Source organism: Penaeus japonicus, unplaced genomic scaffold (genome assembly GCF_977035675.1).
Source record: "Penaeus japonicus unplaced genomic scaffold, GWHDUDI00000001_assembly GWHDUDI00000008, whole genome shotgun sequence".
In the NCBI taxonomy this organism is placed as follows: Eukaryota; Metazoa; Arthropoda; class Malacostraca; order Decapoda; family Penaeidae; genus Penaeus; species Penaeus japonicus.
This window is the reverse complement of record NW_028234410.1, coordinates 19,569,815-19,582,314: the sequence shown is the minus strand read 5'-3', so window position 1 is coordinate 19,582,314 and position 12,500 is coordinate 19,569,815. Positions and strand designations below refer to the sequence as shown.

Below are 12,500 nucleotides of genomic sequence, written 5' to 3'. Positions count from 1 at the left end.
GGCATGGGTAATAGAATAGGCATGGGCATGGGTATTAGTATAGGTATAGGTATGGGCATGGGCATGGGTATTAGTATAGGTATGGGCATGGGCATGGGTATTAGTATAGGTATGAGCATGGGTAATGTATGGGTGTGGGCATGGGTAATGTATGGGTGTGGGCATAGGTAATGTATGGGTGTGGGCATAGGTAATGTATGGGTGTGGGCATAGGTAATGTATGGGTGTGGGCATAGGTAATGTATGGGTGTGGTTATGGTTATAGGTATTGGCATGGGTATTGGTATAGGTATGGGTACAGGTATGGGTACAGGTATGGGTGTAGGTATGGGTGTAGGTATGGGTGTAGGTATGGGTGTAGATATGGGTATAGGTATGGGTATGGGTATGGGTATGGGTATCGGTATAGGTATGGGTATGAGTGTGGGTGGGTGTTTGAATGAGTTTGGCTGTGCAAGAGTTTATGTACAAGTATATATGCATCTATAAGTTCATTTGTGAATGTGCAAGTGTTCAGTGTGTGAGTTTGCTTGAGTGCAGGTAATTAAAATGGGGATCTTGAGTGTGTGAATATAGGGGTAAGCCTGAAGTGCAATTGTGAGTAGGACTTGGTTAGGTCATGATTGCAACTGTTTCAGCATAAATGTATATAAATGCAAGTGTTCACCCTTATGTTATGAGCATTTTTTTCAGGTTTATATATTACTATTAACTATATATGGACTTCACAAAAAGGTCTCCATATGCCAAACAAACCCCTGAAGGTCACTGCAAGGTATCTGCAGCCATGCTTACCAGGAGCCCAGGGTTGCAGAGCTAGCATGAAAATTTGAGAAAAAAAATTTACAATGTTCACCAATCACCTTCCAGATCTGATAGCACCATGGAAAGATGGCTATCACATCTAACTCCACAGAAGCCCGTTTTTTAAATTATCAGCATCATTTATAAAATAGTTCTTTTAATTATCTAATTTTACATCAGTGAGTAAATGCATAAAAGCAACGATTATGAAGTATATTTAAGCTATGAGCAACAATTTTGAGGACTCAGAAATTAAGACATTAGGCACGAAGACAATAATCAGAAACAATAATTTTCTGCAATGAATATTTCACATTCTAAACTAATCACTCAAGTCTGTCACAAAAAAAAGAGAGAAAAAAAAAAGAATTATATCCATAAATAGTATGATATACCTCAGATAAGCCAGGCACATTTGTTCAAGTAATACTTAAACTGAAAGAATCCCACAAGACCTAGAGCAGTAGCTTTGTTTGGATGTCTTCTTAATTAACCCTTCTAAGGCCAGAGGCAGCAATTGTTAATCTCAACAATGTATGCAAACTGGATGAAGCATGGTAAAACTCATAATTAAATAATTAATATTAGAAATATTTGAATAAATTTAGCTGACATAATTGTACATCAAAGCAAATCAAACACAAATGTTTCTCCCATTCTATGTGCACATAAAGCTTAGAACTTTGCCATCTTCTAAGGGTTAACCCATTGCGTACGGATGTCATGACATACATGTTGGCACCAATTAGGCCTAAAAGACGGGTGTCAATGGGTACATGATGCAACATCGGGATCTGCTCACAGCTGAAGTGCTCACACAGTCATGAAGTATTATGGCTGTAACAGCGCTAGCTCTAGAGCTGCAGGGTTCCAAAGTTAGCCTAAACTCACATCTTATGGATTTATGGAAAAATATTGTTTGGGCTAGTCTGCGCTACCCAGAGGGTGCAGAAAACCCTTTCCCCATCCCTCTAACTTCTAGCCGGTGCCGCTTGTGTCGTAGAGCTCCTGCCTTGAAGACCAGTTAGGTCGTTATGAACCACGTCGGCAATGGGTTAATGATGGGCGGTTTTGGCTCTGCCTGGACATTATGCCAGAGTATTTTGAAAGGTGCAGGCCTAACAATGCAGGCTATTTTTCCACTGAGGTGGTAGCCAACCACTACATGCCTAATCACCCAGCTAGCTGGCATGATATGGTTTCCCCTGTGGGAAACCAGCCAAGCCATGACATGATGTCACGGAATCCATCGTTAACCCATTCACGCCGGGGCCATTCCGGCTTTGCACGGTCGCTATACCGAGGTTTTCGAACGCATCATCCGAACGCTTCGAGATTCTCGGGCGCACGGGCCGCGAGCCTGGGCTGCCCGCTCGCTCACCCCGAGCGCCGGCCTTGGCCAGATATCTCGTCGGCGGCGTCGGACGCGAAAACCACGAAACGTGTCAGCACGTCATCCGGCGTGAGTGGGTTAAGGGGTCAAGAACTGAACCTAGGACTGATATCATGGATATAGATATGCTGGCATTCACAATTGGGTGAGCTATTAAGAAAAGAAATTTAAATTAAGAAATTTTTTTGAAGCATTTTGAAGTGATGTGTGTAGGGGGGGGAGAAGAGATGTTAAAAAGATATATAAAGATAACCAGTTGGAACAAATGTCCTTTGTGAAAAGAAAAAATCATCTGGGTGACTGTAAAGAGCTTTGTGTTGATTTATTTTTGTGTGGTATTTATATAGTAATCTCTAGTCAAGAAGTAGGGGCAAAGTTATTCTGCAAAAATGAGGAAAATCTCATAGAAACTGTTATTAGAATAATTTGACACAAAATTTTCATCAAGATTATCATCATCTAAATAAAAGCAACACAAACAGGTGCACTACATGAACCACTACTTCATAATCCAGCAGACATTCTACAATATAACAACAAATGCTGCTCACAGAGGCTTTAGTAAAATGATTCTGCCTCTTGGCTGATATGTGGTAATATAAATTTGTAAATATGTAGAGATATAGAGATGTATGATTGAACATACATGTGTAACACACTCAAATATATAGATAAATGCATTAAATCATCACGGTTTCATAATGAACAAATGTGCCTTTAATCTACCTAATTATATTACTAATAGACAAATGATGAACTACTAAGGTGCTCAAAGCATTTTGCCTTAACATGAATAAGTCAACTAATCTTTTTACCTTACACTGGAAATTATTTGTTTTAACCCATTGCGTATGGGTGTCTTGACATAAATGTCAGCACCAATTAAGCCTAAAGGACGGGAGTCAATGCATATATGACACGACATCAGGATCTGCTCACAGTTCAAGTGCGCACACAGTCATAAGTATTATGGCTGTAACGGCAGTAGCTCCAGAGCTACAGGGTACCAAAGTCAGCCTAAACCCGCATTTTATGATGGATTTATGGAAAAATATTGTTTGGGCTAGTCTGTGCTACCCTGATGGTGGAGAAAACCCTTTCCCCATATTTCTAATTTTTAGCTGGTGATGCTAGTGTCATTGACCGCCCGCCATGACGTCCAGTTAGGTCATTAGGCGCCCAATCCGCAATGGGTAAACAAAATAAATTCCAGTTTATATCATGTTCTGACTGAATGCCTGTAAAATATTCTGTTCACTCCAGAAAACATTACTTTTTTTTCGTAATAAAGAAAGACATGTAAGATTTCAGTGGCAAGTTTCCTATGGCTGAAAGATATAACAATTTCATCAAAGACTTTTTTTATAGCACACTTGAAGTCTAAACACAAGAAATTACTAATCTCCTTTCTTTAAATGGCTTAATAAAAAAGTTGGTGATAGTACTAGCATCAAACACCTAGTTATTTTGATATTATGAAGATTCCCTCCATTGGACCCCTAAAATGAAACTCTTGAGCCCATATGGAAAGACTGGATTGTTAACTTATTAACAACGAAGCATTTTTGGCTGGGCCTGGACATTTTGTTGGGGTATTTTGAAATGCACAGGCCTAACACTATGTGATATTGGTAAATTGATGCAGCAACCAGCTGCTACGAGCCCGATCACCCAGCGAGATGGCTAAACAAAGCTATGATGAGGCATTTACATCACCCAGCAAAAAGACCAGCCAAGCCATAACGTGAATGCCATGTCACCTGGCATTAAGCAGTTAAGCATCATACTAGAATATTTCAACTATAATCTAAAGAAAGACAACTGTTCAACACTATGTATCTTTTTAATTGTTTCTTTGCTAAAAAGCAAAAAAGGAAATTGTTTTTTTTATCAAATCTTTGATTGTTCTGCATATTCTGCAATAATATCTATTACAGTGATTGGGAATAGATGTTGAAGAACCAATGAAGACTGCATAAACTTTTTTAATGTTACAAATAAAAATATATACTTTTGCAACAAAAATAAATGAAGAGGAATCAAATTTATGAAAAGGGATAATGCCTAATAATAATAATGGGATATAATGTAAAGCTACGCTGAATTTCAGTATCAAAATAAGACTTTAATGACCTCTGGTAATTTGTATGAAAAACTGGTATTACTATTCACCTGTTCAAAAGACAAAGTCGTTCACTAAGTAAGAAAAACAGCCTTACATGTCTTTCTCAGTGAAAAATCACAAAATGATTTAAATGGAGAGCCAATCGCCATATGGTACAATCTATCCAACATTAGAAAGTCTTCATAAAAAAATACACAATGAAAATAATACCAACAATAATAAAATGATATGCAAGTGCCAATTCAGTGTCTGTACAGTTTAACTTGAATTTCAAAAAATTGCAAACAGGAATGAGAGGGAGTTGAAAGGCATTGTTCAGCCAATGAAATCACACTGCACTCTTGAAAACAAAATTAATGAAATAAAAGTATGCATTCTAACTAATCTCTATGGTTGTGGGAGGGAAGTGGAGGGAGGATATAGTCACTGTAGATCCTAGAAGATATACAGTACATGCTTCATCAGAGAATTTCTTTACAATACTTATGAATAGAATAACTGTAAAATACTTACTCTATATATTACTTCAGAACACAAATAACTATTGACTTTTTCATACTCCATATAAACAAAAATATTGATGATAAAAAAATGTAAACATATTCTCAAAGACTGTCAAAATATCAGCATTAACCTTCCAACTTGAAAGATCATGAAGAGCACCTTGACTAATGGAATTTCATGTTAACAACATACTAAAACCCCTAGTGTAAACAATCAAAACTGCTCTTCACAATAATTAAAATCTGTCTTTGGATTATATATAGCCAAATGTAAGTATGAAACCTGTAACTCACCTGTTGCCTGCTGCCTGGCTATTCCGAGCAGGGGCAGTTCTCTGTACACCTGGACCTGAAGCTGGAGTTGAGGAACAAACATTGGATGAAGCTGTGGAGGAGCTGTTGGAGGTGGTAGAAGAGGAGGAGGAGGAGGTTGTGGATGATGTAGAGGTTGCAGCGCCACTGAGATTAACTCCTAACTGGTTCGTGATGGACGATACAAGGTTTCGTATCAGCTCAGGAGTGGGGGCTGATCCTCCTGGAATATGGTAAATTGTGTTAGATAATTCCTTAACCCATTGGTCGTGGTATTAAATAAATATTAATAGTAAATATTTGGGTTAACCCATTAGCAGCGGATGGCATGATTTGCTGCAACAGCAGAGTCGGTAATAGATGCGGATGGCACCGTACAAGACAATGTAAACCAGCCATCCTAGTGCACAAATATTTATTTAAAACTGCGACCAATGGGTTAAACACATAACTAATTTTGTATGTACTTTCATTAAAATCAATTTTAACTTTAATAATCTGTTGGAGAAAGAATAATGACTAATAATAACTTATTCTCTACCTTCTTATTGCTAAACAAGCTCTTAGTCTGACAATGCTATGAGAGAACTAAGATGAATGTAATTATATTTCATCTATTATAGACAAATAAATAAATACAGTGTTATCTACAACATTAAATTACTTTTGCTATGTAGTTGTATATGCATAAAAAAAGGCAAAATTAAAAGAGTAAATGGTTGAGATATGAAAGAAAAGAGAGTAGAGGAAAAAAGGGAAACCTGCTGGTGTATATGATCAAGGACATACCTGCATTTCCTGACCCTTCAGCTGAGAGAGAATCAATTGTGATTCCATGCGGCCCCACTTCCATCAGTACTAAGTCCCCACCATCCATGGGAAAGCCTTGCACAGCTCCAAGATTCAGCATCGAGGCAATGTTACGTGCTTGAGCCGAGGCTGTTTGGCTTCCTGATGAGGCGGCTCCTGATGCTGAGGAGCTGGAGGATGCTGATGCCGTTGCTGAAGTGGTAGTGCTGGAGGAGGACCCTACTTGATTAGAGCCACTCGCTGTCTGTCCCTCTCCCTGTGCAGTGCCAAAGGTGCCAGAAGTGGAGGATGATGTAGAAGCTGGCCGGGGGGTCGTGGAGTTTGATGCACTAGAGCTTGAGGTTACATTGTTGGCTGAAGATGTGACAGTTGTCGAGCTAGGACGATTTCCCCCTCTTGAACTAATGGTTACTCTAGTTGGGTCTGTGCTTGTGGTGACATTGATTTGAGCCTGTGAGATAATTGGTATTGTCAGAGATCTGTCAATGACATGATGAATAACAGGACATACTACAGCAGAATCATAAAACAGGGTTATATACTTTGAAAGACTAAGCAAGTGTACATAGAAACTAAATACTACTCTTGTTGCTGCCTCAATAATTAACAAATGTAAAGAAAACACTTAATGCCTTACTAACCTGAACAAGAGCTGGCTGCTGGATAATTATCGGTCGAGCTCGCAACTGTCGAGGCGGCGGTCGTCGTAAGTCAACCATTATGTCGCTTATGGCATGCATAGCATGCGACACAAAATGTAGAACTTCTGACACTCTCCACAAAAGCCATTGTTCTTGCTGAAGTGATGCTGCATCCTGGAAAACATATCACTGTTTATTTTTTCCTTATAAACTAGTTCTCCTTACAGTGCCTAGTTGTTGTTGTTGTTTTTTTACTTCTATTTCATTGTTAAGCTGAAACTTTACAAATGACAGCAAAGAAAATAAACAGACATAAACATATGTATAGAAATCACTATTAGACTAAACAATGCATAAAAGTGATCCTTGAAAATAGAAATCACTTCTATCTATACAAACACATTTCCTCTCTAGTAATTAAATCAAAATAAATCATAAAAAGAAATAAAAATCTACTTAAACTGATACTATAAATAACTGACCTAACCTACACAGCATATGTGGAAGAGGAAGAGAATTCACATACCCCATCTCCATAGGCTGAATCGTTGGCCATCGTTTGGTGATAGCGAGTCATGTAAGGTTCTAATCGACGCTGTATTTGATTGTATATGTCCAAAATTTCAACCATCACTGAACAACGTGGGTGCTCCAGTCGGACATTTCCTAGTCCTCCATCATTACTGTTTGCCCCATCTGGTGGGAAAAAGTGAAGATGAATTAATAACAAAGAGAACCAATATATATATCTATATAAATAAATAAATATATGAATATATAAATAAATATAAATATATAGATTTTTTTTTTTGTATAAGCTTTATCAAGAGCAGGGGGAGGGAAAGGGGGAGAGGGGGGAGAGGGGGGTAAGGAGGGGGAGGGGGAGGGGGAGGGGGAGGGGGAAGGGGAGAAGGAGAAGGAGGAGGAGGAGGGGGGGAAGGGGAGGGGGAGAAGGAAAAGGAGAAGGAGAATAGGAAGGAGGAGGAGGAGCAGCACAAGGAGAAAGAGAAGGAGGAGGAGGAGGAGGAGGAGCACAAGGAGAAACAGAAGGAGGAGGAGGAGCAGCACAAGGAGGAAGAAAAGGAGGAGGAGGAGTAGAAGGAGGATGAATTAATAACAAAGAGAACCAACACATATATCTATATAAATAAATAAATAAATATATGAATATATAAATATAGATTTTTTTTTTTTTTTTTTTTTGTATATGCTTTAACCCACTCAACCTGCTGACACATTTTATGGTTTTTGCGTCAGACGCCGGTGACAAGATATTTGGTCAAGGCCGGGGTTTGGGGTGAGTGAGCGGACAGCCCAGGCTCGCGGTTAGTGCGCCCGAGAATCCCCAAGTGTTAGGCTTATGTATTCGAAAACCCCAGCATTCTGACCATTCAGAGCTGGAACAGTGTGAATGGGTTAAGAAGAGGAGGGGGAGGGAGAGGGGTAGAGGGGGAGGGTGGGTGAGGGTGAGGGTGTGGGTGAGGAAGAAGAGGAGGAGGAGGAGGAGGAGGAGGAGGAGGAGGAGGAGGAGGAGGAGGAGAAGGAGAAAGAGGAAGAGGAGGAGGAGAAGTAGAAAGAGGAGGAGGAGGAGGAGAAGTAGAAAGAGGAGGAGGAGGAGGAGAAGTAGAAAGAGGAGGAGGAGGAGGAGAAGTAGAAAGAGGAGGAGGAGGAGGAGGAGAAGTAGAAAGAGGAGGAGGAGGAGGAGGAGGAGAAGTAGAAAGAGGAGGAGGAGGAGGAGGAGGAGGAGGAGGAGGAGGAGGAGGAGGAGGAGGAGAAGTAGAAAGGAGGAGGAGGAGGAGGAGGAGGAGGAGGAGGAGGAGGAGAAGGAAGATAAGGAAGAGGAGGAGAAGGAAGAGAAGGAGGAGGAGGAGGAGGAGGAGGAGGAGGAGGAGGAGAAGGAAGAGGAGGAGGAGGAGGAGGAGGAGGAGGAGAAGGAAGAGAAGGAGGAGGAGAAGGAAGAGAAGGAGGAGGAGGAGAAGGAAGAGGAGGAGTAGAAGGAGGATGAATTAATAACAAAGAGAACCAACATATATATCTATATAAATAAATAAATATATGAATATACAAATATAGATGCTGGAACAGCCCCAGTGTGAATGGGTTAAGAAGAGGAGGGGGAGGGGGAGGGGGAGGGGTAGAGGGGGAGGGTGGGTGAGGGTGAGGGTGAGGGTGAGGGTGAGGGTGTGGGTGAGGAAGAGGAGGAGGAGGAGGAGGAGGAGGAGGAGGAGGAGGAGGAGGAGGAGGAGGAGGAGGAGGAGGAGGAGGAGGAGGAGGAGGAGGAGGAGGAGGAGGAGGAGGAGGAGGAGAAGGAGAAATAGGAGGAGGAGGAGGAGGAGAAATAGGAGGAGGAGGAGGAGGAGGAGGAGAGGGAAATGGAGGAAGAGAAAGAGGAGGAGGAGGAGGAGGAGGAGAGAGGGAGAAGGATGGTAAGGAGAGGGAGATGGAGGAGGAGTAGAAGGAGGAGGAGGAGGAGGAGGAGGAGGTGGAGGAGAAGTAGAAAGAGGAGGAGAAGGAAGAAGGAGGAGGAGGAGGAGGAGAGGAGGAGGGAGAGGAGGAGGAGGAGGAGGAGGAGGACGAGGAGGAGGAGGAGAGGAAGAGGAGGGAGAGGAGGAGGAGGAAGGAGAAGGAGAGAGGAAGAGAGAGAAGGTGAAGAGAGGAAGAGGAGGAGAGGAAGAGGAGGGTAGAAGGAGGAGAAGGGAAGAGAGGGAAAGAGGAGAAGGGAAGAAGAGGAAGGGGGAAGAGGAGAGTAAGAGGAGGAGGAGAAGAGTGAAGGAGAAGAGAAGAAGGAGCGAGAAGAGAAGGAGAAGGAGGAGAAGGAGAAGAAGAGGAAGAGGAAAGGAGAAGGAGAAGGAAAGGAGAAGAAAGGAGAAGGAGGAAGGAGAAGAAATAGGGAGAAGGAGAAGGAGAAGGAAAAGGAGAAAGGAGAAGGAGGAGAAGAGAGAAGGAGGAGAAGGAAATGAGGAGAAGGAGGAAGGAGAAGAGAAGAGAGAAGGAGAAGAAGAGAAATTCAGGAAGAGAGAAGGAAGAGGAGGAGGAGGAGAAGAAGGAGAAGGAGAAGAAGGAGGAGGAGAAGAGGAGAGAAGAGGAGGAAGAGGAGGAGAAGGAAGAGAAGAAGGAGAATGAGGAGAAGGAGGGGAAGAAGGAGAAGGAGGAGAAGGAGAAGAAGGAGAAGAAGAGAGAAAAGAAGGAGAAAGAGAAGGAGAGTAAGAGTAGAAAGAAGGAGAAGGAGGAGCAAAAAAAAGAGGAAGAGAAGAAGGATAAGTGAGAAAGGAAAGAGAAGAGAAGGAAGGAGGCGGAGAAGAAGGAGGCGGAGAAGAAGAGGAAAGGAGAAGGAGAGCCCGAGGAGAAGAGAAGAGGAGAAAGTAGAAGAGGAAGGAGCCGAGGCAGAAGAAGAAAGAGGAGGAAGGAATAGGAGAAAGGAGGAGGAAGGAGGAGAAGATAGAAGAAGGAAGGAGAGAGGGAAAGAAAGAGAGGAGAAAGGGGAGAAGAAAGGAGGAGAAAGAAGGAAAGAAAGGAGACGAAAGGAGAAGGAGAAGGAGAGAGAGGAGGAAAGAGGCGAAGGATAAGGAGGAGGAGAAGAGAAGTATGAGAAAAAGGAGAAGAAACGGAGAAGGAATTAGGAAGAAGGAAGGAGAAGGAGGAATGAGAGGAGAAGAGAGAAGGAGGAAGAGGCGGAAGGAGAAGAGGAGGAGAAGGAGAAAGAGGAAGGAAGACAGAAGAGCTGGAAGAGGAAGGAGGAGCGTCAGAAGGATGAGAGGAGGGAGGCAGGAGAAGGAAGACGACGAGGAGGAGAAGCGATAGGAGGAAGGAAAGAGAGGAGAAGGAGGAGGAGGAGGAGGAGGAGGAAAGGAAGGAGGAGGAGGAGGAGGAGGAGGAGGAAAGGAAGAGGGAGAAGGAGGAGGAAGGAGGGAGGAATGAGGAGGAAAGAAGAGAAAGCAGAGGAGGAATGAAAAAAGTAAAGGTGGCCAAACTAAATAGGGAATTAAAAGAAAAAAAGCTAAGTAGTAAATCAATAAATATAAGTATTTTCTCTCCTGGCCAGAGCTCAACTTCCTAATTCTCTGTGCAGGCAATACAAACCTCCAGCAGAAGCAGTAGCTCCACTTGTTGTTGCACTTGCTGCTGCTCCACTCGGGGCTTCACGACCTTCTGACCCACTCCTGCTGCCCGACGTTTCAGATGTGCCGGCAGCATTGTCTGTGGTGGTAGTAGTGGTGGTATTTGAAGCACCAGTAGTAGGCGTGCTCTGTCTGCCTCCCCCTGAACCTGTTGGTCTCATGTCTGGTAATAAAGAAAAACTGCATTATAAGATTATATAAATATTAATGTGTGTGTATATAAATGTGCATATATATTAGGTTATGTATATAATATGGTATATATATATATATAGATAGATAGATTATATATATATATATTTATATATATATATATATATATATATTATTATGTATATATATATATGTAATTTATTAATGTATATATATAGGATATATATTATATATGTATATTTAGATTATGATATATATATGTATATATATAGATTTTGTATATATATATGGATATTATATTATATTTATATATTATTTATTTGATTATGAGATATAAGATTATATATTATGATATATATTATATATATATATATATATATATTATATTAAATATATTTATTAGATATTTTAGATATTTTTTAGATATATATATTTTATAAATATATATATACTATATATATATTTTCTATATTTTTATATTTATATATTTCTATATATTCTATACCATATTCATATATATCATATATATCTATATCTATATTATATTATATATAGTTATTTATCTATATATAGATATAGATATTTTTTTATATATATATAGGATTATATATATATATATTTTTTATATATATATATATATATATTATTTTATATATATTATCTATATATATATTATTATTTATATCTATATATATTATATATATATTATATATTATTATATATAATATATATATTATTATATATTTTATATATATATATAGATATATATATATATAGATATATAGATATATTATATCTATATCTATATCTATATATATATATATATATATATATATATGTATGTATGTATGTATATATGTATGTATGTATATATGTATTTATGTATGTATGTATGTATGTGTGTGTGTATGTATGCATGTATGCATGTATGTATGTGTGTGTGTATGTATGCATGTATGCATGTATGTATGTGTGTGTGTAGGTAGGCTTGGTGGCAGGTGTGGGATGGATGTAGGTTGAGAGAAATTGATGAGTGAGAGATAGTGAGATATGAGAGAGAGTGTGAGTGAGTGAGAATGGAGTGAGTGAGAGAGAGTGAGTTCTGTTTGTGAGAGAGAGTTAGAGATAAAATATTGTGGTGAGAGATTGTGAGGGATAGTGAGTAGTGTGTTGAGAGTGAGAGAGTGTGAGTGTGTGTGTGGGTTAGTGAGTGTGTTGGTGAGAGTGTGGTTGGTAGACAGTAAGTTAGTGAGAGTTGTATTGAGTGCGTGTGAAAGAGATTGGGAGTATAGAGTGTATAGAGATAGATATTGATATAGTTTGTGATGATTGAGAGTTTTGTATATATAGATATATATGGTGATTTAGTAGGTTATTATGTTATATATTTATACAGAGTTATATATATATATTTTTATATTTATAGACTCTCCCACCCCCCCCAATCAGATAGATAGACGTGAGTGAGTGTAATGGGTGTGTTGTGAGTGTGTGTCTTGTTTGTGAGAGATGTTATTGAGAGTGAGTGTGTGTGTGTTGAGTCATGGGTTTGGTGATTTGTCAGGTTAGAGACGTGTGTGAGGGTTTGAGACGAGAGTGAGTGTTGTTTTTGAGAGTGAGGAGAGAGAGATGGGAGTTTTA

The 12,500-nt window shown here is 39.9% G+C and overlaps 2 protein-coding genes across 7 annotated transcripts in view; both read right to left on the bottom strand.

Moving 5' to 3' along the window:
• The window catches only part of LOC147471468 (uncharacterized), a gene marked incomplete at its 3' end in the record, with an annotated part of 1,467 nt that extends 1,012 nt beyond the window's left edge, over nt 1-455 (bottom strand). The window contains exon 1 of the mRNA XM_086539170.1: nt 1-455. This exon is cut by the window's left edge and continues 1,012 nt beyond it. Coding sequence (XP_086395296.1) covers nt 1-275 — 275 coding nt within the window.
• The window catches only part of LOC122242350 (uncharacterized), a gene marked incomplete at its 3' end in the record, with an annotated part of 40,325 nt that overhangs the window by 16,100 nt on the left and 11,725 nt on the right, over nt 1-12,500 (bottom strand). For 4 of the 6 annotated variants that reach the window (XM_086539164.1, XM_086539168.1, XM_086539166.1 and 1 more), the window contains 6 exon segments: nt 796-816; nt 5,120-5,360; nt 5,927-6,398; nt 6,589-6,762; nt 7,115-7,284; nt 10,669-10,869. In XM_086539164.1, coding sequence (XP_086395290.1) covers nt 796-816; nt 5,120-5,360; nt 5,927-6,398; nt 6,589-6,762; nt 7,115-7,284; nt 10,669-10,869 — 1,279 coding nt within the window. 6 annotated transcript variants of the gene reach the window in all.